Below are 26,755 nucleotides of genomic sequence, written 5' to 3'. Positions count from 1 at the left end.
CACACCTTCCACCTCCGATACTTCACCACACCTACCACCTCCGATACTTCACCACACCTACCACCTCCGATACTTCACCACACCTACCACCTCCGATACTTCACCACACCTACCACCCCCGATACTTCACCACACCTACCACCTCCGATACTTCACCACACCTACCACCCCCGATACTTCACCACACCTACCACCTCCGATACTTCACCACACCTACCACCCCCGATACTTCACCACACCCACCACCTCCGATACTTCACCACACCTACCACCTCCGATACTTCACCACACCTACCACCTCCGATACTTCACCACACCTACCACCTCCGATACTTCACCACACCTACCACCTCCGATACTTCACCACACCTACCACCTCCGATACTTCACCACACCCACCACCTCCGATACTTCACCACACCTACCACCTCCGATACTTCACCACACCTACCACCTCCGATACTTCACCACACCTACCACCTCCGATACTTCACCACACCTACCACCTCCGATACTTCACCACACCTACCACCTCCGATACTTCACCACACCTACCACCTCCGATACTTCACCACACCTACCACCTCCGATACTTCACCACACCTACCACCTCCGATACTTCACCACACCTACCACCTCTGATACTTCACCACACCTACCACCTCCGATACTTCACCACACCTACCACCTCCGATACTTCACCACACCTACCACCTCCGATACTTCACCAGACCTACCACCTCATAGCACTTCACCACACCTACCACCTCCGAGTACTTCACCACACCTACCACCTCCGATACTTCACCACACCTACCACCTCCGATACTTCACCACACCTACCACCTCCGATACTTCCCCCTCATTCTCTTCCGTTTCTCCTCCTGTCTTCAGCTCACTCTGCTAACACTTTCTACCGTTCTTCTTTAACAAACCTTCTCCCTTTTTTCCGCCATTTTTAACTGACTCAAGCTCCCAGTCTTCCTCCCTCTCTCTCTTAGACCTCCTCTGTCTCTCTTTTTCCCTCCATTTCTCCTCCGTCATCCAGGTATAACTCTCCTTATGATAATACTGCATTTCTCCTAAAATACATCTGCATCTTGCCTTCTCAAGGGACTCCATTCCCCCCATGCACTGGATTCTGGCTAAAAATGTATTCTGATGTCTGTTTACCACTGCCTGACAACTCCCAGGGAAAGTTACAAACGCCCACCTCATCAAAAAACTGTAATCATTGAAAAGGAAAAGACACAACACAAGGTTACTATGGTGAGGGAGGTAGGTTAGGTTACTATGGTGAGGGAGGTAGGTTAGGTTACTATGGTGAGGGAGGTAGGTTAGGTTACTATGGTGAGGGTAGGTTAGGTTACTATGGTGAGGGTAGGTTAGGTTACTATGGGGAGGGTAGGTTAGGTTACTATGGTGAGGGTAGGTTAGGTTACTATGGTGAGGGTAGGTTAGGTTACTATGGTGAGGGTAGGTTAGGTTACTATGGTGAGGGAGGTAGGTTAGGTTACTATGGGGAGGGTAGGTTAGGTTACTATGGTGAGGGTAGGTTAGGTTACTATGGTGAGGGTAGGTTAGGTTACTATGGTGAGGGAGCGTTGTGCCTTTTCATTTTCAATAACTATTGATTACCCATTTATTTGTCTCTCCCTGCAAATCATCCTCCTAAAAGGTAGGCTATATCCTATAGGACTATGGTAGGCTATATCCTATAGGACTAAGGTAGGCTATATCCTATAGGACTATGGTAGGCTATATCCTATAGGACTATGGTAGGCTATATCCTATAGAACTATGGTAGGCTGTATCCTATAGGACTATGGTAGGCTATATCCTATAGGACTATGGTAGGCTATATCCTATAGGACTAAGGTAGGCTATATCCTATAGGACTATGGTAGGCTATATCCTATAGGACTATGGTAGGCTATATCCTATAGAACTATGGTAGGCTGTATCCTATAGGACTATGGTAGGCTATATCCTATAGGACTATGGTAGGCTATATCCTATAGGACTATGGTAGGCTATATCCTATAGGACTAAGGTAGGCTATATCCTATAGGACTATGGTAGGCTATATCATATAGGACTATGGTAGGCTATATCCTATAGGACTATGGTAGGCTATATCCTATAGGACTAAGGTAGGCTATATCCTATAGGACTAAGGTAGGCTGTATCCTATAGGACTAAGGTAGGCTGTATCCTATAGGACCATCTCCCCTATATGCAAAACGTAGCAAGTGTCGCTGTCATCATTCTTGTTGCTTCCAGGTCAGTAGCCATACCTACGAGATCAGGTGCGGGTGTGGTCTCAATTAAATAGTGTAAGCTATAGCCATGGGTGGAGAAGCAGGGCAGTTATCTTTCCAAGGAAATGTACTTCCTAAATAGGCCCACGATTAGGCTATAGTTTGCTACATTGCCTAGAAATAGGCCTGAATATTGATCATCCATATTCCTCCATCTGAAAACCTTCCCAATCCTAAAAGGTAGTCTATAAAAACAGCTCAATGGAAAGGCCAAGTCTCTCCAACTCTGCACTCTTCATACTACATCTAGCATAGTGGCTGGTATAGCCCAGGAATACAACACAAGGGGCCATGTGAGAATCTGTGGTAATTGAACCTATTTCTTAAGTTATTTTTGCGTATTTGATATTGCCTATATGGCGCAAAATTGCCGGGACCATGTCTGGCACGTGAGCCGGGACCATAGCTGGCACGTGAGCCGGGACCATAGCTGGCACGTGAGCCGGGACCATAGCTGGCACGTGAGCCGGGACCATAGCTGGCACGTGAGCCGGGACCATAGCTGGCACGTGAGCCGGGACCATAGCTGGCACGTGAGCCGGGACCATAGCTGGCACGTGAGCCGGGACCATAGCTGGCACGTGAGCCGGGACCATAGCTGGCACGTGAGCTGCGTCACATATGCCTAAAATAAGAATGCGGGACTGCGGTTGGGTTTGGGACCAGTTCTTACGGTAGCGGGAGGGACAGTCCTGGGACCAGTTCTTGCGGTAGCGGGTGGGACAGTCCTGGGACCAGTTCTTGCGGTAGCGGGTGGGACAGTCCTGGGACCAGTTCTTGCGGTAGAGGGTGGGACAGTCCTGGGACCAGTTCTTGCGGTAGCGGGTGGGACAGTCCTGGGACCAGTTCTTGCGGTAGCGGGTGGGACAGTCCTGGGACCAGTTCTTGCGGTAGCGGGTGGGACAGTCCTGGGACCAGTTCTTGCGGTAGAGGGTGGGACAGTCCTGGGACCAGTTCTTGCGGTAGCGGGAGGGACAGTCCTGGGACCAGTTCTTGCGGTAGCGGGAGGGACAGTCCTGGGACCAGTTCTTGCGGTAGAGGGAGGGACAGTCCTGGGACCAGTTCTTGCGGTAGCGGGTGGGACAGTCCTGGGACCAGTTCTTGCGGTAGCGGGAGGGACAGTCCTGGGACCAGTTCTTGCGGTAGCGGGAGGGACAGTCCTGGGACCAGTTCTTGCGGTAGCGGGAGGGACAGTCCTGGGACCAGTTCTTGCGGTAGCGGGAGGGACAGTCCTGTGCACCATGACAGTGAAGCCTGGAACTTTAGAGCTGTTTATTACTGTGTCAGTTGGGAATTAGCGAATTAATTAGGGAAACTGACAGATCAATAACGTTACATTAACATACTGACTAATACAACTCACATTGCACTGAAAAAACGTCAGAATATCAATCTTCATTCCTTTGGCCGATGGTTTCATCGTTTGATTCAGGTCTAGTTTGATTGAGGCAAAAATAATAGCTAATGTAAGCCAACTTTTGGCCAGCTCTCTCTCTAATGGTACATCAACTGGCGAAAGCTTGCTTCATTTACTTCTGACAAAACAAAGGCTACAAAACATTTCCATACAAACAACTGCTGTTAGATAGTAATAATAGCCACCTCATATTACTATCTGACAGATAACTAGAGGCTAGAGCTGACCTGGCTGTGGTAGCTACTAGCTAGCATAGCTTATTCATTCACTTCAGTCGAGAGGGGATGAAACATTAGCTAACGTTACATGTCAGTTACAATACTAGCTCAGCACTGCGAATAAACACTAGTTTAGTTAGTTTTTTCTGTTAATTGAAAGAGCAGTTACCTTGCCAGCTACATCAGTCAACTAAAGAGTAGCCGGTTTCTGTTCTGCTTCCTTTTACAACTCGGTGAAAGAGTGCAATACGTACACACTGAACTATGCTTAAATCGCCCATGCTGGTCCAGCCAGTCTTCCAGAAGCTTTGCCTTCACACAGCCTGTCAGCCCGCTCTGTGGTGTCCGCGTGGTCCTAAATCCAGTCCGATAAACACTCCAAACAGCCTGGGGGGGACAAAAATGCAATTTCCGAATGTGGAAGTTGCGCCCCTGCACACATGTACACATGGATTTTGTGTTGTAGATATGTGGTAGTAGAGTACTGGCCTGAGGGCACACACTTAATTTGTTGTGAAATCGGTTGTAAAATGTATTGTAATGAACCCCAGGAAGATCCGTAATAAGTACAAATGGGCTCAACACCCATGTCCAAGAGGAAAACCTTTTGATTGATTGCAACCAAGGTGGGTTTAAGAAAATCGTTGGAAGGCAATGCATATTAGGGGTAATATATAGCAATATGATTTCACTAGTATACATCATCAAAAATATTTTACGGTGAAATGCATTTGAGGCTATAGAGTGGGTGGAGTATAACGTGTTGCTGGGTCTTTAGACCTCAGTCCCCCATGAAATAACACCATATAGAGATTCTACAGACCCCACTGAGTATTCCCAACCCCACTTCTACATCGGCACATTGAATAGTGTTTTCTCTAGAAGCCAATGTGTAATGTATAGGCCTAGACAGTGTATTGCATTGCAGTGAATGGAGTGGGGGGAGTAGAACGTGTTGCTGGGTCTTTAGACCTCAGTCCCCCATGAAATAACACCATATAGAGATTATACAGACCGTAGTGAGTAATCCCAACCCCACTTTTACTTCGGCACCTAGAATAGTCTTCTCTATGTATATCATATACAATGTATTGTATTGGGGGCATTTATTTGACCTTGGCACTTGTTTTAAAACCCCCATTTTAATGCAAATGTCACTTAAATATGAACAAATATGAATCAATGTTGGTGATTTGCCTATTATTTTTCATATATCATGAATAAATACAGGTTAATGACACCTTTCTACTATTACGTTGGAGACTTCTATTTGGACAATCTTCGAAATTCCTTGACCCGGAAGTACGCTTTATGTGTTACTGGTATGCCTTCCTATGATACACCTCTGGCTGAACATGTCAAATAGGTCAACAAGCTCAGAACTGTTTCATAAACTCCTATTTTTTCAAATGAATTAAAGTGTTGCTGTAATTGTGGATGGTTTGAGGATAATTTTGATTTCCCAAGTGAAAGTCCATGTTGACTTCTGTCAATGAACGGAAGTTGTTGTACACCATCGGACTTCTTTTTGTGAAACACTGGCGGTATTTTCGATTCTTCACGTATGTTTCCATTTTCCTACAAAATATTTTTTGTTGTCCTCTTTCTTTTATTTGTTGACATTATTTGCAGAAACAGATGTAGCTTACTCTGTGCTTTATTCAGAACTGTTGCATGCTAATGTTGTTAACGTTATCTGTCGAAAAGGTTAATTTGTAGGAAAAAGTGACAACGCAACTAACTTTCAGCTAACGTAGCTAGCTAGTTAGCTAACGGTTGTTAGAATGATACTAATTCATGTTTTATTTCACCATGATAAGCTTTCGTAGTCAGGCTGCTGCCTGTTTGCTCCAGCCAGTTAGGTCGGATATGGAGGGTTGCTGAGCTCTGCTCTCTACCGTGGTCAGTCAGCCAGTCCAGCCGGCCAGGAGACCCTTAGGACGACAGGATGAGCTCCGCGGGACCCCCGGCCAAGAGGAAATGTTACATGGGACGACATGAGATCATCCAGAAAAAGAGGTGGACATTTGTTTTCTACACTACACTGAGTTAACTTGTCATGTTAACACACATCTGTGTCCCACTGTGGAACAGCAGTTGATTCGTTCACATAATGTACTGGACTAGATTTCGAAACTCGGTAAATTACTATATTATAACATTTTAGAGGTTTTAATATTATTAGGGATGGGCACTGTTACGGACGTTAGTATTCGATTACTTGCGAGTATACATTTTTTAGAATAAAAAAAAATAGGCCTATTTTAATGAAAATGCTTTGTCTAAAATGTATTTATCTATGTGACATTTCTACATAGATAGACCATGACATCAGAAATGTTAATACAAACAAAAGATTTGACCGTTTTTATGAGTGCGCCCCTATAAAGAGTACATAGCGGTAGCCTACACACTTTTCAAGCGTGTAGCTTGTTATTGTCGGTCAATCATAGCAGCACAACCGTCAACATCTACGTTTATTGGTCGCATGCACATTTTTGCCAATGTTATCACAGGTGTAGCGAAATGCTTGTGTTTCTAGCTCCAACAGTGCAGTGATATCTAGCACTACAAAACAATACAAACATAATCCAAAAAGTAGAAATTAAGAAGTATCAGAACAAGCAATATCAGAATGATCAATGTCAGAGTCCAGAATATAAATATATAATGGTGTGTATAGACAGTGTGAACGGTATATTAATAGAAAAGGTGTGTACAGCAGTAGTTATATAGGAGCCATGACTAGAATACAGTATATACATATGATGTGGGTAAAACAGTATGTAAACATTATTAAAGTGACCAGTGTTCATTGACTATGTACATAGGGCAGCAGTCTCTAAGGTGCAGGGTACTGGGCGGAGACCGGCTAGTGGTGACTGTTTAACAGTCTGATGGCCTGGAGATAGAAGCTGTTTATCAGTCTGATGGTCTGGAGATAGAAGCTGTTTATCAGTCTGATGGCCTGGAGATAGAAGCTGTTTATCAGTCTGATGGCCTGGAGATAGAAGCTGTTTATCAGTCTGATGGTCTGGAGATAGAAGCTGTTTATCAGTCTGATTGGAGATAGAAGCTGTTTATCAGTCTGATGGTCTGGAGATAGAAGCTGTTTATCAGTCTGATGGTCTGGAGATAGAAGCTGTTTATCAGTCTGATGGTCTGGAGATAGAAGCTGTTTATCAGTCTGATGGTCTGGAGATAGAAGCTGTTTATCAGTCTGATGGAGATAGAAGCTGTTTATCAGTCTGGAGATAGAAGCTGTTTATCAGTCTGATGGCCTGGAGATAGAAGCTGTTTATCAGTCTGATGGTCTGGAGATAGAAGCTGTTTATCAGTCTGATGGTCTGGAGATAGAAGCTGTTTATCAGTCTGATCTGAGATAGAAGCTGTTTATCAGTCTGATGGAGATAGAAGCTGTTTATCAGTCTGATGGAGATAGAAGCTGTTTATCAGTCTGATGGAGATAGAAGCTGTTTATCAGTCTGATGGAGATAGAAGCTGTTTATCAGTCTGATGGTCTGGAGATAGAAGCTGTTTATCAGTCTGATTGAGATAGAAGCTGTTTATCAGTCTGATGGAGATAGAAGCTGTTTATCAGTCTGATGGAGATAGAAGCTGTTTATCAGTCTGATGGCCTGGAGATAGAAGCTGTTTAACAGTCTGATGGTCTGGAGATAGAAGCTGTTTATCAGTCTGATGGTCTGGAGATAGAAGCTGTTTATCAGTCTGATGGAGATAGAAGCTGTTTATCAGTCTGATGGAGATAGAAGCTGTTTATCAGTCTGATGGCCTGGAGATAGAAGCTGTTTATCAGTCTGATGGTCTGGAGATAGAAGCTGTTTATCAGTCTGATGGCCTGGAGATAGAAGCTGTTTAACAGTCTGATGGTCTGGAGATAGAAGCTGTTTATCAGTCTGATGGTCTGGAGATAGAAGCTGTTTATCAGTCTGATTGAGATAGAAGCTGTTTATCAGTCTGATGGTCTGGAGATAGAAGCTGTTTATCAGTCTGATTGAGATAGAAGCTGTTTATCAGTCTGATGGCCTGGAGATAGAAGCTGTTTATCAGTCTGATGGCCTGGAGATAGAAGCTGTTTATCAGTCTGATGGTCTGGAGATAGAAGCTGTTTATCAGTCTGATGGCCTGGAGATAGAAGCTGTTTATCAGTCTGATGGTCTGGAGATAGAAGCTGTTTATCAGTCTGATTGAGATAGAAGCTGTTTATCAGTCTGATGGTCTGGAGATAGAAGCTGTTTATCAGTCTGATGGCCTGGAGATAGAAGCTGTTTATCAGTCTGATGGCCTGGAGATAGAAGCTGTTTATCAGTCTGATGGCCTGGAGATAGAAGCTGTTTATCAGTCTGATGGCCTGGAGATAGAAGCTGTTTATCAGTCTGATGGTCTGGAGATAGAAGCTGTTTATCAGTCTGATGGCCTGGAGATAGAAGCTGTTTATCAGTCTGATGGCCTGGAGATAGAAGCTGTTTATCAGTCTGATGGTCTGGAGATAGAAGCTGTTTATCAGTCTGATGGCCTGGAGATAGAAGCTGTTTATCAGTCTGATGGTCTGGAGATAGAAGCTGTTTATCAGTCTGATGGCCTGGAGATAGAAGCTGTTTATCAGTCTGATGGAGATAGAAGCTGTTTATCAGTCTGATGGCCTGGAGATAGAAGCTGTTTATCAGTCTGATGGAGATAGAAGCTGTTTATCAGTCTGATGGCCTGGAGATAGAAGCTGTTTATCAGTCTGATGGCCTGGAGATAGAAGCTGTTTATCAGTCTGATGGCCTGGAGATAGAAGCTGTTTATCAGTCTGATTGAGATAGAAGCTGTTTATCAGTCTGATGGCCTGGAGATAGAAGCTGTTTATCAGTCTGATGGCCTGGAGATAGAAGCTGTTTATCAGTCTGATGGCCTGGAGATAGAAGCTGTTTATCAGTCTGATGGCCTGGAGATAGAAGCTGTTTATCAGTCTGATGGCCTGGAGATAGAAGCTGTTTATCAGTCTGATGGCCTGGAGATAGAAGCTGTTTATCAGTCTGATGGCCTGGAGATAGAAGCTGTTTATCAGTCTGATGGCCTGGAGATAGAAGCTGTTTATCAGTCTGATGGCCTGGAGATAGAAGCTGTTTATCAGTCTGATGGCCTGGAGATAGAAGCTGTTTATCAGTCTGATGGCCTGGAGATAGAAGCTGTTTATCAGTCTGATGGCCTGAGATAGAAGCTGTTTATCAGTCTGATGGCCTGGAGATAGAAGCTGTTTATCAGTCTGATGGCCTGGAGATAGAAGCTGTTTATCAGTCTGATGGCCTGGAGATAGAAGCTGTTTATCAGTCTGATTGAGATAGAAGCTGTTTATCAGTCTGATGGCCTGGAGATAGAAGCTGTTTATCAGTCTGATGGCCTGGAGATAGAAGCTGTTTATCAGTCTGATGGCCTGGAGATAGAAGCTGTTTATCAGTCTGATGGCCTGGAGATAGAAGCTGTTTATCAGTCTGATGGCCTGGAGATAGAAGCTGTTTATCAGTCTGATGGCCTGGAGATAGAAGCTGTTTATCAGTCTGATGGCCTGGAGATAGAAGCTGTTTATCAGTCTGATGGCCTGGAGATAGAAGCTGTTTATCAGTCTGATGGAGATAGAAGCTGTTTATCAGTCTGATGGCCTGGAGATAGAAGCTGTTTATCAGTCTGATGGAGATAGAAGCTGTTTATCAGTCTGATGGCCTGGAGATAGAAGCTGTTTATCAGTCTGATGGGAGATAGAAGCTGTTTATCAGTCTGATGGAGATAGAAGCTGTTTATCAGTCTGATGGCCTGGAGATAGAAGCTGTTTATCAGTCTGATGGAGATAGAAGCTGTTTATCAGTCTGATGGCCTGGAGATAGAAGCTGTTTATCAGTCTGATGGAGATAGAAGCTGTTTATCAGTCTGATGGTCTGGAGATAGAAGCTGTTTATCAGTCTGATGGAGATAGAAGCTGTTTATCAGTCTGATGGTCTGGAGATAGAAGCTGTTTATCAGTCTGATGGCCTGGAGATAGAAGCTGTTTATCAGTCTGATGGAGATAGAAGCTGTTTATCAGTCTGATGGTCTGGAGATAGAAGCTGTTTATCAGTCTGATGGCCTGGAGATAGAAGCTGTTTATCAGTCTGATGGCCTGGAGATAGAAGCTGTTTATCAGTCTGATGGCCTGGAGATAGAAGCTGTTTATCAGTCGCTCGGGCCCAGCTTTGATGCACCTGTTCTGTCTCCTAGGGCCGGGACGATACCAGTATCACAATATACACTGAGGACACCAAACTATTTGGACCTTTTTAAAACCTGCTGTATGTAATATAGTGTTCTATAGTTTGGAAAATAAATCAATGTGACTCTGGATGACAACATAATGATGTTTGTTTCCAACATTAGGGCTGTTTTCCTAAAGAAGTTAAATTTGCTTCGTGTTTTGTTTCCTTGCCACGATACTAATCGCGATACTGGTATCGTCCCGTCCCTACTGTCTCCGCCTTCTATATGGTAGAACATGCTGTGGCTCGTATGGCTGAGGTCCTTGGTGATCTTCTTGTAGATGTCCTGGATGTCCTGGAGAGCCCTGCAGTTGCCGTTCCAGGCGGTGATACAGCCCGACAGGATGCTCTCAATGGTGCATCTGTAGAAGTTTGTGAGGGTCTTAGGGGCCAAGCTGACTTTCTTCAGCCTCCTGAGGTTGAAGAGGCGCTGTTGCACCTTCTTCAAAACTGTCTGTGTGAAGGGACCATTTCAGGTCGTCAGTGATGTGCATGCCGAGGAACTTGAAGCTTTTCACCCTCTCCACTGCGGCCCCGTCGATGTAGATGGGGGCATGCTCTCTCTGCTGTCTCCTGTAGTCCACCATCAGGAGAGGATATTTGCCTGGCACCACTCTGGGATGATAAACCGAGAATTACAGACACCGACATTTCTAACTCATACCGAAGCAATTTTGCGTATATGTCGTAATTTTTGGTGATTACACAATGTTCCTGCCTGCATTAAACAATAGCCATATTGCAATACATTTGTCAATTCATCACAATATGGATGTTTGTCCATATCACATGCGTATATGTCGTAATTCCAGGATCCAGTTGCAGAGGGAGGTGTTCAGTCCCAGGGTTCTGAACTTAGTGATGAGCTTTGAGGGGACAATGGTGTTGAACGCAGAGCTGTAGTCAATGAACAGCATTCTTACATAGGTATTCCTCTTGTCCAGATGGGATAGGGCAGTGTGCAGGGTGATGGCGATTGCATCGTCTGTGGATCTATTGGGGCGGTATGCAAATTGTAGTGGGTCTAGGGTGACAGGTCAGGTAGAGGTGATATAATCCTTGACTAGTCTCTCAAAGCACTTCATGATGACAGAAGTGAGTTCTATGGGCCGATAGTCATTTAGTTCAGTTACCTTTGCTTTCTTGGGTACAGGAACAATGATGGCCATCTTGAAGCATGTGGGGACAGCAGACTGGGATAGGGAGAGATTGAATATGTCTGTAAACACTCCAGCCAGCTGGTCTGCGCATGCTCTGAGGACGGGGCTTGGGATGCCATCTGGTCTGCATGTGCTCTGAGGAAGGGGCTTGGGATGCCATCTGCCGGCAGCCTAGCAAGGATTAACACGCTTGAAAGTCCTACTCACATCGGCCAATGGGGATCGTTTAACTGAGCCTAGAATGCTGATTGGCTGAAAGCCGTGGTATATGACACCATATACCACGGGTATGACAAAACATTAATTTTTAATCTCCTAAATATGTTGGTAACGTATTTTTGGTAACGGATGTTTTAACTCTGTTTCTCTCTGCAGTGTCCCTGACTAGATGTTTTAACTCTGTTTCTCTCTGCAGTGTCCCTGACTAGATGTTTTAACTCTGTTTCTCTCTGCAGTGTCCCTGACTAGATGTTTTAACTCTCTGTTTCTCTCTGCAGTGTCCCTGACTAGATGTTTTAACTCTGTTTCTCTCTGCAGTGTCCCTGACTAGATGTTTTAACTCTGTTTCTCTCTGCAGTGTCCCTGACTAGATGTTTTAACTCTCTGTTTCTCTCTGCAGTGTCCCTGACTAGATGTTTTAACTCTCTGTTTCTCTCTGCAGTGTCCCTGACTAGATGTTTTAACTCTCTGTTTCTCTCTGCAGTGTCCCTGACTAGATGTTTTAACTCTGTTTCTCTCTGCAGTGTCCCTGACTAGATGTTTTAACTCTCTGTTTCTCTCTGCAGTGTCCCTGACTAGATGTTTTAACTCTCTGTTTCTCTCTGCAGTGTCCCTGACTAGATGTTTTAACTCTGTTTCTCTCTGCAGTGTCCCTGACTAGATGTTTTAACTCTCTGTTTCTCTCTGCAGTGTCCCTGACTAGATGTTTTAACTCTCTGTTTCCCTCTGCAGTGTCCCTGACTAGATGTTTTAACTCTCTGTTTCTCTCTGCAGTGTCCCCGACCCTGAGCAGCCACTCACCCCAAGACGCTCCAGTCGCCTGCAAAACACTCATACCCACACTCTGCATGACAACACACACATGGCCCAGAATGCAGCTGCAGGACAGGGGTGTGTGGTAGGAGACTCCTCTCTGGACCCTGGAGAGGAGATGCTGCAGGCGCTGGAAGCTCTGGACCCTGGAGGGATGAAATTAACACATGGGGTAGAGAGAGGGGTATCTTTAATCCAGAGAGGGGTATCCCACGCCTCAGCAGCCCCAGCCCAGACCTCCCACATCCTGACACCAAGCCCAGGACCAGGACCAGAGGTCGGGGCTAGGGTTAGACTTGGACCAGGTGTGTTTGAGCGGCCAGGGCTGATTCAGACAGCGGACCGTAAGGACCTGGCTCAGTGCCTGCTGTTCAGTGAAGACTCAGAGGACAGAGAGCATGCTGGGACACTTCCACACAGACCCACGGATGTCCCACCCCCTCAGCGGAACTGCAGCTCCAGAGGGTGTGTCTTCACAGTAGATTCATCAACATCATTTCATCTTATTCTAACTTGACGTGGTTTTACCTTTAACAACCTGCCAATACATCTTTATTTCATTTGAATGTTGTTGTTGACAGTAGGAAGCGCAGGGCCAGGGGGAGGAGCTCTGAGACCACACCCACAGGAAGAGGAAGTAGTTCCTGCCAGAATGCGGACTCCCCATTGGACGTGTCTGATGACTTCATCCTGTTCAACCCCTCCCACCTGGCGCTGGCGAAGGAGAGAGCGGAGCTACAGCGGTCTCTGAGGAACAACATGTCTGCTTCTGTTCTCATGCCCCCTACTGGGATGGAGGCCAGCACACTCAACACCACAGGTACAGGATGAAAAGACTAGTCAGTGTGTGTATCTAATGTGTGTGTGTGTGTGTGTGTGTGTGTATGTAACGTGTGTGTGTTTCCCCCAGGGGTTGGTGTATCAGAGGTGTGTGTGCGTCCAGACGAGCAGTGTGACAGGCTGTTGTTGTCCAGCTGGGGTCTACCTGCTGTGGTCCTTGATCGCTACCGTCGTCATGGTGTCTCCTCCATGTTCCCCTGGCAGGCTCAGTGTCTCAGTCTGGGACGAGTGCTGCAGGGACACAACCTGGTCTACTCAGGTACCCTGACCCCTGACCCTACCAATCTACTACCCCCCCAGAACCCTGACCTCTGGCCCTACCAATCTACTACCCCCCCAGAACCCTGACCCCTGACCTTTAACCCCTGACCTCTAATCCCCAGCCCCAACCAGTGCAGGGAAGACCCTGGTGGCAGAGCTGTTGATGCTGAAGAGAGTACTGGAGACCAGGAGGAAAGCTCTGTTTATCCTACCCTTCGTGTCCCTGGCCAAGGAGAAGATGACCTACCTACAGGTACGGAGGGAAACAGGGAAATGCTCTGTGTGTGTGTACAGTGCCTTGCAAAAGTATTCAGACCCCTTTCTTCACATGTACAGTGCCTTGCAAAAGTATTCAGACCCCTTTCTTCACATTTTATTGTGTTACAAAGTGGATTTAATTGTGTAATTTTTTGTCAACAATCTACACAGAAATTAAACAACTAAAATATAGTCGTTGCATGAGTGTTCAGCTCCCTGAGTCAGTACATGTTAGATCACCTTTGGCAGCCATTACAGAGTCTTTCTGGGTAAGTCTCTACACCTGGATTACAGCTGTGAGTCTCTAGGAGATTTGCACACCTGGATTGTACAATATTTATTATTTTCAAAATTATTCAAGCTCTGTCAAATTGTTGGGGATCATGGCTAGACAGTAATTTCCAAGTCTTACATTTTAGTCATTTAGCAGACGCTCTTATCCAGAGCCACTTACAGTTAATGAGTGCATACATTATTTTTATTATTCCCCCGTGGGAATTGAACCCACAACCCTGGTGTTGCAAACGCCATGCTCTACCAACTGAGCTACATCCCTGCCGGCCATTCCCTCTCCTACCCTGGACGACGCTGGGCCAATTCTGCGCCGCCCCATGGGTCTCCCGGTCGCGGCCGGCTACGACAGGGTCTTGCCATAGATGTTCAAGCATTATTTTTGTATTTTACCCCCTTTTCTCCCCAATTTCGATCTTGTCTCATCGCTGCAACTCCCCAACGGGGGCTCGGGAGAGGCGAAGGTCGAGTCATGCATCCTCCGAAACATGACCCGCCAAATCGCGCTTCTTAACACCCGCCAGCTTAACTCGGAAGCCAGCTGCACCAACGTGTCGGACGAAACACCGTCTAACTGACGACCGAAGTCAGCCTGCAGGCGCCCGGCCCGCCACAAGGTGTCGCTAGAGCACGATGAGCCAAGTAAAGCCCCCAGGCCAAACCCTCCCCTAATCCGGACGACACTGGGCCAATTGTGCGCTGCCCTATGGGACTCCCGGTCACGGCCGGTTGTGACACAGCCTGGGAACTAACCCGGGTCTGTAGTGACGCCTCCAGCACTGCCATGCAGTGCCTTAGACCGCTGCGACACTCGGGAGGCCCTAATGTTCAAGCAGATTTAAGTAAAAACTGTAACTTAGCCACTCAGGAACATTAACTTCTTGGTAAGCAACTCCAGTTTAGATTTGGCCTTGTGTTGTAGGTTATTGTCCTGCTGAAAGGTGAATTTGTCTCCCAGTGTCTGGTGGAAAGCAGACTGAACCAGGTTTTCCTCTAGGATTTTGACTGTGCTTAGCTCCATTCCATTTATTTTTTATCCTGAAAAACTCCCCAGTCCTTAACGATGACAATCATACACATAACATGATGCAGCCACAACTATGCTTGAAAATATGGAGAGTGGTACTCAGTAATGTGTTGTAGGGCTGACCCCATTTAATCGATTGTTTGGTCGATAGGCTGTTGGTCGACCGAGATTTTCTTAGTCGAGTAGTGGCAAATATATATATTTCGTGGCACATGAGACGTGTCTGTCTCAGTGGACTAATCCATTGAGGAGGCCGCAGGGATGCCATGGTCCAAGAAGAAGGGGAGTGTGACTGAGATGCACGTCTCTCTCCAGAATGTCTTCTCTCCCTCCATTTCGTGGGTGTTCATTGTTCATAACTTCATTGTGTGCATTTGTTGCTGTGTCAATCAATTCCCCCATTACGTACATCACCAGTCGTAGCCGACATTTACCATTAATTCCCATCATTTCTAATCTGCAATGTTTGTTTGGTTACGGTAATTTATATTAATGCATTCAATATATTGTTATTACAGTCCTTTGCCTTTCTCATTGTCGGAGTGGACACGTTGTTTTTGCTACACTTGTGAGAAACACGTTTTTGTTGATTTCATTCCATTTACGAGTTTTGTCAATTTATTCATCATCTTTTGTTTGAAACGCACCTGTCAATCAATGTTGAGTAAGGACGCGCACCTGATTTACGCATATTTTATTTATTTTATTGAACTTTTATTTAAACAGGGGAGTCACATTGAGATTAAAAATCTATTTTACAGGAGAGCCCTGTACACATTACAATACAAACAGAATATTAAAACAACATACACATATATGTGTATAAAACAATATAATTCAGCACACAAAAACATAATAAATAAAAGCATCTAACATTCAGCTACATAGAGGTCCTCAAACTGCCTGGGAGGCACCAGCACATCTAACTGCAGTGATTGATTGTTCCACAAATTAGGGGCAAAAAAACCCCTGCAGATTTCCCAAATCTGTGGAGACTGAAAGGATCTCTAGTGGTGAAAGGGTTTGGTAACTTATGAATCTTATCTTAATTAATGATGTTAAATAGAGAGGTCCGTCCCACATTTTTAAACAGACTACAATGATGAGTCCTAAAATTGTCCCCTGTGATAAAAACGGATTGCGGAATGGTAGACTGTGTCCAACGGTTTCAAAACAGACGTTGCCGCATCCATGTAAACAATATCACCAAAATCCAAAACTGGGAGAAGCGTTGTTTGAACAATCTTTCTCCTATTTAGATAAAAACAATCTTGGATCTTAGCTTCTTATTCAGATTTTCTATATGCGTTACGAAGGACAACTTGTAATCAATCCAGACACCCAGGTACTTGTATTGAGAAACAAGCTCAATTTGGGCTCCATTTATAGCGCAAATATGCAGGTCCTCAGGGTCAACATTTCATGACCTAGAGAACAGCATGAGTTTGGTTTTACTTGTATTTAACACTCATTTAAGTTCTGTAAGTGTCACGATCGTCAGGGAGAGACCAATGCGCAGCGTGATGAACGAACATGTTTACTTTATTTAATTAAAGCACGAAACAAAACAACAAACGACTCGTAACGTCCTTGGTAACAAAGACCAACACGGAACAAAAACCCACAAACACAAAGTGAAAAACAGACAGTTTAAATATGGCTCCCAATCAGAGACAACCAGCCAACAGCTGAACTCGTTGCCTCTGATTGGGAGTCACTCAGGCAAACATAGAAAATGAAGAACTAGAACCCCCAACATAGAAAATAAACACATAGAATGAACACACCCTGGCTCAACAAATAGAGTCCCAGAGCCAGGGTGTGACAGTACCCCCCCCCCTAAAGGCGCGGACTGCAACCGCGCCTCAATACGAGCAAAACAGGGGAGGGCTGGGTGGGCATTCCTCCTCGGCGGCGGTTCTGGCTCCGGGCTTGCCCACCACCCTCCAACAAACCCCCCATAGCGCCCCTGGTCTGGTCTGGCCCCGCTGACTGGAGCTGGACTGGACGTAGCAGGAACGGTTAGCTTCAACTCCTTAGTGGAGCCGTTGACCGGTACCTGGTTAGGCACCGGTGACCCAGGCACGGGTTGTGCCGGACCGACGACGCGCACCCCTGGCTTGGTGCGTGAGGCAGGAAAGGACCGGACCTGGCTGACGATGCGCACCCCTGGCTTGGTGCGTGGATCAGCAACGGACCGGGCTGACGATGCGCACCCCTGGCTTGGTGCGAGTGGCAGGAACAGGCCGGGCCGGGCTGGCGACATGCACCGTAGACTTGGTGCGAGTGACAGGAACAGGCCGGGCCGGGCTGGCGACGCGCACCGTAGACTTGGTGCGAGTGGCAGGAACGGGCTGGACCAGGCTGACGACTCGCACCGTAGGCTTGCTGCGTGGAGCAGGGACAGGCCGGACTGGGCTGGCGACGCACACCGTAGGCTTGGTGCGTGGAGCAGGGACAGGCCGGACCGTACTGGGAACACACACCACTGGCCCTACGTGGGGATCAGGAACAGGCCGGACCGGACTGGCAACACACGCCAGTACCTCTCGCCGTGCCTCTACAACCTCCTTCCCCCTGGTGACCAGTGACTCCCGTAACCTGGCGGCCTCCTGCTGCCCCGTCGTCCACGGGCGTTAGCCCCCCTAAAAAATTTATGGGCTTCACTCCTACCCGTGGCCAAGGCCTCCATCCCTCTTGCCAGACTCGCACTCATCTCCTCCCAAGTCCATCCTCTCTCCTCGTCACGCTGCTTGATCCAGTTTTGGTGGGTTTTTCTGTCACGATCGTCAGGGAGAGACCAATGCGCAGCGTGATGAACGAACATGTTTACTTTATTTAATTAAAGCACGAAACAAAACAACAAACGACTCATAACGTCCTTGGTAACAAAGACCAACACGGAACAAAAACCCACAAACACAAAGTGAAAAACAGACCGTTTAAATATGGCTCCCAATCAGAGACAACCAGCCAACAGCTGAACTCGTTGCCTCTGATTGGGAGTCACTCAGGCAAACATAGAAAATGAAGAACTAGAACCCCCAACATAGAAAATAAACACATAGAATGAACACACCCTGGCTCAACAAATAGAGTCCCAGAGCCAGGGTGTGACAGTAAGTGATTTCTGAATTGAATCAAAGTCATGCTGAAGTTCACGAATGGCCTGCTGCCCCTGAGGTGGCACAGGAATACAAAACTGTGTCATCTGCATAGAGATGAATGTTACAAGTATTAAGTGTTTCCTATCTGCATAGAGATGAATGTTCCAAGTATTAACAGTGTTTCCTCTGTCATTATTATACAAGGGGATAATGGACCCAAAATAGAACCCTGAGGAACACCTTTTAGAATCTCAAGAAATTCAGATTTAACCCCGTCTGTCAAGATGGCCTGAGTTCTGTCGTTAAGATCATTCTGAAACCATAAACAGGCTGTATATCCCAGGCCTATTCTTGATAACGTCTTCAGCAAAACAGATCAACAGTGTCGTACGCCTTTGACGGGTCAATAAACAAGGCAGCAGAGTTCTTTTTAGCATCCAAGGCATCGACAAGATCATTAACAACTAGCGTGGTTGCCATGGTAGCATTATGCCCAGGCCTAAACCCTGATTGGTTTATATTAAAAATACAATTATCAGATAAAAAGGAACAAAGTGGTACATTAACCAAGGGTTCAATAATCTTAGCTAAACAAGGTCGTCTTGAAATGGGGCGATAGTTGTCCAGATCATTTGTATCTCCACCCTTATGGAGGGGCAGCACATATGCGGATTTCCATGCTTTTGGAATACTTCCTGATAACAATGTTATAAAAATACTACTGAGCAATAAGGGGAGCTGCCCACTTAAGCAGACCAGGATCCAGATGATCAGACCAGGATCCAGATGATCAGACCAGGCCCCAGATGATCAGCCCCTGTGGATTTTTATGGATTGAATGTTAACAAAAGCATCCAGGACTTCTTTATCAGGTAGCTTAGTGGTTAAGAGCGTTGTGCCAGTAACTGAAAGGTCGCTGGTTCTAATCCCCGAGCAGACTAGGTGAAAAAATCTGTTGATGTGCCCTTGAGCAAGGCACTTAACCCTAATTGCTCCTGTAAGTCACTCTGGATAAGAGCGTCTGCTAAACTTCTTTATCAGTGAATTTCCGAAAAGAAAACTCCTGAGCAGCATTTTCAGTATCATTCAATAGATTTACACCATCAACATCCAAACTACTATTTTCAAGAGCTGGCTTTGAAATACATTCAAATATTGAATCCCTGTACATTCAGATAGTGGATTAACATAATCATCTGATTTTGCTTTTTGAACTAGTTTTACACACAGATTTCTCAAATCGCCTGAAAGGCTGCCCGTCTGGGCCCGAGTCGGTGAATCTATCTTTGGCCCAGGCAGCATCTCTGTTCTACTAACTAACCTGGTTTGGCCCAGGTGGCATCTCTGTTCTACTAACTAACCTGGTTTGGCCCAGGTGGCATCTCTGTTCTACTAACTAACCTGGTTTGGCCCAGGCAGCATCTCTGTTCAACTAACTAACCTGGTTTGGCCCAGGCAGCATCTCTGTTCTACTAACTAACCTGGTTTGGCCCAGGCAGCATCTCTGTTCTACTAACTAACCTGGTTTGGCCCAGGCAGCATCTCTGTTCTACTAACTAACCTGGTTTGGCCCAGGCAGCATCTCTGTTCTACTAACCAACCTGGTCCCCACGATACTATGACATGACATCATTACAGCATCCGTATACCCCTGATACATACAATGGGACAGTGGTTACTAATATCCAAAGCAAATACCCCACTCCCAGTGTATTTCTCTGGAGTGTTTGTAAATATGAGGTCAATCAAAGTCGATTTCGTAGGGTCCTTTTAAGTTTGGGCGAGTGGGCTTTGTAATCAGCTGGGTCAAATTTAGATTAGTACAACAATAATTTAAACAGTCAGCCTCCTGCGTTCCCCATGCAAGATTAAAATCTCCAGCGATCACCTCTGGGGTAGTAAAAATGGCAATTAAATCATTGGGATCGTTAATACACACTTCTTGGTGGAGGATAGATTCCGATAGATTCCTACAACTGTTCTTTATGAGTTTGAACCCAACTGAAGACTTAAAGCCAACAGTTCAAATAGTTGAGGACTGGAGGTCGCCTTTAACAGAGACACAGACAGAAGAGTCTTTGTGTAAATAGCAACACCACCACCTTAGTCTTTCCTATCAGCCCTAAACACATTGTAACCATCCATAGCAACCTCAGACTCCAGGGTTTTATCAGTTAACCAGGTTGCAGATACAATACAAATATCAGGGTCTGCCTAAGAGGCCCAGATCTTGACATGATCCATTTTAGATAATAAACTATGAATATTAAGATGTAAAAATGTCTAACCTTTTCTGCATTTAAAATCATACCGAGTTTCAATACAAGTCAGATTACTTTGAGATTTCAGAACAACAGGACACTCAAAGATCGGATTATACCTATTAGGAAAAGAAAACAAAGTAGGAATAGCAATTACACCATTAGGCATGTCACCCCTTTCAGATACAACACGTGGAACTCTCACAGTGACCAAAGAGGAGATGGTAAAAACTGACTTACATGTAAAGCTAATGTTGCCCTCACATGAATTTAGTTGACCAATAACCAAGTTGACTACTTCCTATAGAAGTAGGACTAGTTTACCTGGCCTGCGTGCAAATGTAGGCCTATAAATGTGCCTAGATGGGGATGTCTGATAGTATTTCTGATTGGCTTAACTCACCACCACTAATGAACTGTGAAGTAATGTTTTCTTCACCTCAAACAGCAAGTAAACTACATTTGTTTTAAGAATCAATTGAGAATGATGATAGTTCCTCCAAGTATTTGAACAATATTTCCAGCTCTCTCCCTTTCGATAACTACCACTCGGCATGAAAGGAAAAAATTTAATGCTCTGATCCAGTGGAAACGTCATAGAATACTTGATTACTTCTTATCCCTTGCACAAATAGCCGACAGCTGTGTCTGTCCAGAGCTCACTGGCGGAAACTCTGAGGGCACAGAATATTTTATACAATGTTGCAAGTTTGCTAGCGCGAGTTTTGGGCCGACCCAGTTGATAGTTGATACAATGTTTCAAGTTTGTTGCAGACAGGTCATGCGTAGCCAATGTGATTTATAGGATATTTACTTTTATCAGGATATTTTCTACCTGCAGGCTGCAATGTTTTTCTTTTTTGGATTTATGTAGGCTATTTTTACATAGTTGGCAATAAAAGTTACTTTTAGATTTGTATAATTTTCATTTAGACAGAATGTAGATTAACCACAGACAATGATTTTGAGATACAAAGACTATTATAAATGAAATTAAACTTTTCCATGAAAATGTGCAAATGAAAATTATAACTGGCACGCATATCGGTAGAAATTGTAAGATAAATTGACACTCCAAATGGAAAAGGTTGCTGACTGCTGGCGTAGCCTATTACCGGAAAATTCAGGTGCGTAACAGCAGAATCTGCGAAGGCGGGAGGAGGATCGGGAACAGGTTTTATCTTCTGTTTAGGCTATCTTGATCTCTGACTCCCTCTTGAGTCATAAATGCGATCGGTCGAAATAAAAAATGACCCTCGGTTGACTAAGATTTATTTCGTCGGGGACAGCGCTAATGTGTTGTATCCCTGAGCGGTTTCCTTCCTCTCCGGCAATTTAGTTAGGAAGGACTGGGGGTATTGATACACCATCCAAAGTGTAATTAAGAATTTCACTGAGTACCACTCTTCATATTTTCAAGCATGGTGTTGGCTGCTATATGTTATGGGTATGCTTGTCAAATTAACTTTTCTGCAGGTCAATAACCTAAAACACAAGTTCAAATCTACACTGGAGTTGCTTACCAAGACAACATTGAATGTTCCTGAGTTGCCTAGTTTAGATTTAAATCGGCTTGAAAATCTATGGCAAGACTTGAAAATGGCTGTGTTTAGCAATGATCAGCAATAACCTTGACAGAGCTTGAAGAATTTTAAAGGGAATAATGTGTAAATATTGTACAATCCAGGTGTGCAAAGCTCTTAGACACAGCTGTAATCACTGCCAAAGGTGATTCTAACGTGTATTGACTCAGGGGTGTGAATACTTATGTAAATGAGATATTTATGTATTTCATTTTCAATAAATGTGCAAAAATATATAACATGAAAAATACAGTACAATATTCAGACACCTTCCCCTTTTCCACATTTTGTTACGTTACAGCCTTATTTTAAAATTGATTAAATAAAAAATGTTCCGCATCAATCTACACACAATACTCCATACTGACATTCAACTGTGGTAAATTCAATTGATTGGACATGATTTGGAAAGGCACACACCTGTCTATATAACGTCCCACAGTTGAAAGTGCAGGTCAGAGCAAAAACCAAGCCATGAGGTCGAAGGAATTGTCTGTAGCGCTCCGAGACAGGATTGTGTCGAGGCACAGATCTGTGGGCTCCATTTAAATGGAAGAAGTTTGGAACCACCAAGACTCTTCCTAGAGCTGGCTGCCCGGCCAAACTGAGCAATCGGGGGGGAAGGGCCTTGGTCAGGGAGGGGACCAAGAACCCGATGGTCACTCTGACAGAGCTCTAGAGTTCCTCTGTGGAGATGGGAGAACCTTCCAGAACGACTGGGAGACTAGTCAGGATCGAGGGAAAGATGAACAGAGCAAAGTACAGAGAGGTCCTTGATGAAACCTGGGGCGAAGGTTCACCTTCCAACAGGACAACCACCCTAAGCACACAGCCAAGACAACGCAGGAGTGGCTTCGGGACAAGTCTCTCAATGTCCTTGAGTGGCCGAGCCAGAGCCCGGACTTGAACCCGATCGAACATCTCTGGAGAGACCTGAAAATAGCTGTGCAGCGACGCTCCCCATCCAACCTGACAGAGCTTGAGAGGATCTGCAGAGAAGAATGGGAGAAACTCCCCAAATACAGGTGTGCCAAGCTTGTAGCGTCATACCCAAGAAGACTCAAGGCTGTAATCGTTGCCAAAGGTGCTTCAACAAAATACTGAGTAAAGGGTCTGAATACTTATGTAAATGTTATATTTCTGTTTTTTATTTTCAATAAATTAGCAAATTTTTCCTAAAAACCTGTTTTTGCTTTGTTATTATGGGGTATTGAATGTAGATTGATGAGGGGGAAAAAACGATTTAATCCATTTTAGAATGAGGCTGTAACGTAACAAAATGTGGGAAAAGTCAAGGGGTCTGAATTCTTTCCGAAGGCACTGTATATTCCGCTACATGTGACCTTCAGTCAGTGTCCCAGTTTTAGTTCCTATTCCATTTAACCCATATGAACTTCAATGAGGAACATTCTGTTTATTCATGGAACAGGGATACTTGTCAGCTGGAAGTCAAAGATGCATGTAAACAGCTTGTCCCGAAAAAGACCTTAAGCTACTATCTGGAATACTGTGTGCATGTAAACGTGGTCATTGACCACGGGCTCCCGAGGGGCTCCCGAGTGGCTCAGCGGTCTACAGCACTGCATCTCAGTGCTAGAGGCGTCACTACAGACCCCCTGGTTCGATTCCAGGCTGTATCACAACCGGCCGTGATTGGGAGTCCCATAGGGCGGCGCACAATTGGCCCAGCGTCGTCCGGGTTTGGCCGGTGTAGGCCGTCATTGTAAATAAGCATTTGTTCTTAACTGACTTGCCTAGTTAAATAAAGGTTAAAAAAATAGTGGAGGAATGGAAAGCTGGGATCCTCCTCTTTTCAATAGAGGCCATCAAAGCTGTGGGTGCATTTAGACTGGGTTTGTTGGCAATGACTGGGTTTATCAGAACACATTTCTCTCTATGCATCAACTAGCTGTTGAAGAGTTCATCAACCAGCTGTTGAAGAGTTCATCAACCAGCTGTTGGATGAGTTCATCAACCAGCTTTTGGAAGAGTTCATCAACCAGTGTGTATGTGTCCTTTTCCAGAGTGTGTTCTCAGATGCGGGTGTGTGTGTCCTTTCCAGAGTGTGTTCTCAGAGGCGGGTGTGTGTGTCCTTTTCCAGAGCGTGTTCTCAGAGGCGGGTGTGTGTGTCCTTTTCCAGAGCGTGTTCTCAGAGGCGGGTGTGTGTGTCCTTTTCCAGAGCGTGTTCTCAGAGACAGTGTGTGTGTCCTTTTCCAGAGCGTGTTCTCAGAGACAGTGTGTGTGTCCTTTCCAGAGCGTGTTCTCAGAGGCGGGTGTGTGTCCTTTCCAGAGCGTGTTCTCAGAGACAGTGTGTGTGTCCTTTTCCAGAGTGTGTTCTCAGAGACAGTGTGTGTGTCCTTTTCCAGAGTGTGTTCTCAGAGACAGTGTGTGTGTCCTTTTCCAGAGCGTGTTCTCAGAGACAGTGTGTGTGTCCTTTTCCAGAGCGTGTTCTCAGAGGCGGGTGTGTGTGTCCTTTTCCAGAGCGTGTTCTCAGAGGCGGGTGTGTGTCCTTTTCCAGAGCGTGTTCTCAGAGACTGTGTGTGTGTCCTTTTCCAGAGCGTGTTCTCAGAGACAGTGTGTGTGTCTTTTTCCAGAGCGTGTTCTCAGAGGCGGGTGTGTGTGTCCTTTTCCAGAGCGTGTTCTCAGAGGCGGGTGTGTGTGTCCTTTTCCAGAGCGTGTTCTCAGAGGCGGGTGTGTGTGTCCTTTTCCAGAGCGTGTTCTCAGAGGCGGGTGTGTGTGTCCTTTTCCAGAGCGTGTTCTCAGAGGCGGGTGTGTGTGTCCTTTTCCAGAGCGTGTTCTCAGAGGCGGGTGTGTGTCCTTTTCCAGAGCGTGTTCTCAGAGGTGTGTGTGTGTCCTTTTCCAGAGCGTGTTCTCAGAGGCGGGTGTGTGTGTCCTTTTCCAGAGCGTGTTCTCAGAGGCGGGTGTGTGTGTCCTTTTCCAGAGCGTGTTCTCAGAGGCGGGTGTGTGTGTCCTTTTCCAGAGCGTGTTCTCAGAGACAGTGTGTGTGTCCTTTTCCAGAGCGTGTTCTCAGAGGCGGGTGTGTGTGTCCTTTTCCAGAGCGTGTTCTCAGAGGCGGGTGTGTGTCCTTTTCCAGAGCGTGTTCTCAGAGGCGTGTGTGTGTGTCCTTTTCCAGAGCGTGTTCTCAGAGGCGGGTGTGTGTCCTTTTCCAGAGCGTGTTCTCAGAGGCGGGTGTGTGTGTCCTTTTCCAGAGCGTGTTCTCAGAGGCGGGTGTGTGTGTCCTTTCCAGAGCGTGTTCTCAGAGGCGGGTGTGTGTGTCCTTTCCAGAGCGTGTTCTCAGAGGCGGGTGTGTGTGTCCTTTCCAGAGCGTGTTCTCAGAGGCGTGTGTGTGTGTCCTTTCCAGAGCGTGTTCTCAGAGGCGGGTGTGTGTGTCCTTTCCAGAGCGTGTTCTCAGAGGCGGGTGTGTGTGTCCTTTCCAGAGCGTGTTCTCAGAGGCGGGTGTGTGTGTCCTTTCCAGAGCGTGTTCTCAGAGGCGGGTGTGTGTGTCCTTTTCCAGAGCGTGTTCTCAGAGGCGGGTGTGTGTGTCCTTTTCCAGAGCGTGTTCTCAGAGGCAGTGTGTGTGTCCTTTCCAGAGCGTGTTCTCAGAGGCGGGTGTGTGTGTCCTTTCCAGAGCGTGTTCTCAGAGGCGGGTGTGTGTGTCCTTTTCCAGAGCGTGTTCTCAGAGGCAGTGTGTGTGTCCTTTTCCAGAGCGTGTTCTCAGAGACGGTGTGTGTGTCCTTTTCCAGAGCGTGTTCTCAGAGACAGTGTGTGTGTCCTTTCCAGAGCGTGTTCTCAGAGGCGGGTGTGTGTGTGGAGGGCTACATGGGAGGCCGGTCTGCTCCCCACGGCTTCAGTAGCCTGGACATAGCAGTGTGTACCATAGAGAAGGCCAACTCCCTCCTCAACAGACTCATAGAGGAGGATTCCATGGACCTACTGGGTAGGGGCGATGATGTTGAAACATGTTGTTTGTTTATTGTTGTTGTCTGTGTATTGTAATAATCTAACCTGCTGTGTGTCTGTGTATTGTAATAATCTAACCTGCTGTGTATTGTAATAATCTAACCTGCTGTGTATTGTAATAATCTAACCTGCTGTGTATTGTAATAATCTAACCAGCTGTGTGTTTGTAGGTGTGGTAGTTGTGGACGAGCTTCATATGGTAGGAGACTCCAGTAGAGGATACCTGCTGGAGCTTCTGCTCACCAAGATACGATACATCGCCCTCAAACACAACACCGGGTACGTCTGGGGGGGGTCTCTGGAAGTGTGTTCAACAAGGCTTCTGTTGAGGGGGGTCTCTGGAAGTGTGTTCAACAAGGCTTCTGTTTGCAGCGGACATGTGGAACGATTTGAATATGTTACGGTGAAACCAGAAGTACATTTTTGTAAGGATTACTGTGGCTTTTTAGCGGCAATATTGAAACTGCAAATGACTTTGCTATTCCTACTACTGTAATAGAACGCCTAGTAGTGGCAGGTTAGACCTGTTCACCTTCACTACCTTCACTACCTTCACCTTCACTACCTTCACTACCTTCACTACCTTCACTACCTTCACCACCTTCACTACCTTCACCTTCACTACCTTCACTACCTTCACCTTCACTACCTTCACTACCTTCACTACCTTCACTACCTTCACTAACCACTACCTTCACTACCTTCACCTTCACTACCTTCACTACC

The 26,755-nt window shown here is 45.8% G+C and overlaps 1 protein-coding gene across 1 annotated transcript in view; it reads left to right on the top strand.

Moving 5' to 3' along the window:
* The first annotated feature begins 5,782 nt into the window (after positions 1-5,782).
* Positions 5,783-26,755, top strand: part of polq (polymerase (DNA directed), theta) — a 119,378-nt gene continuing 98,405 nt past the window's right edge. Inside the window, exons 1-7 of the mRNA XM_045213510.1 lie at positions 5,783-5,975; positions 12,403-12,906; positions 13,023-13,261; positions 13,352-13,540; positions 13,665-13,795; positions 25,850-26,006; positions 26,200-26,308. Coding sequence (XP_045069445.1) covers positions 5,905-5,975; positions 12,403-12,906; positions 13,023-13,261; positions 13,352-13,540; positions 13,665-13,795; positions 25,850-26,006; positions 26,200-26,308 — 1,400 coding nt within the window. The 5' untranslated portion in view covers positions 5,783-5,904. The remainder of the gene's footprint in view (positions 5,976-12,402; positions 12,907-13,022; positions 13,262-13,351; positions 13,541-13,664; positions 13,796-25,849; positions 26,007-26,199; positions 26,309-26,755) is intronic.

This window comes from Coregonus clupeaformis, unplaced genomic scaffold, assembly GCF_020615455.1.
Source record: "Coregonus clupeaformis isolate EN_2021a unplaced genomic scaffold, ASM2061545v1 scaf0117, whole genome shotgun sequence".
NCBI lineage: Eukaryota > Metazoa > Chordata > Actinopteri > Salmoniformes > Salmonidae > Coregonus > Coregonus clupeaformis.
Note: the sequence above shows the minus strand (reverse complement) of the source record. Positions and strands in the feature narration are given on the sequence as shown.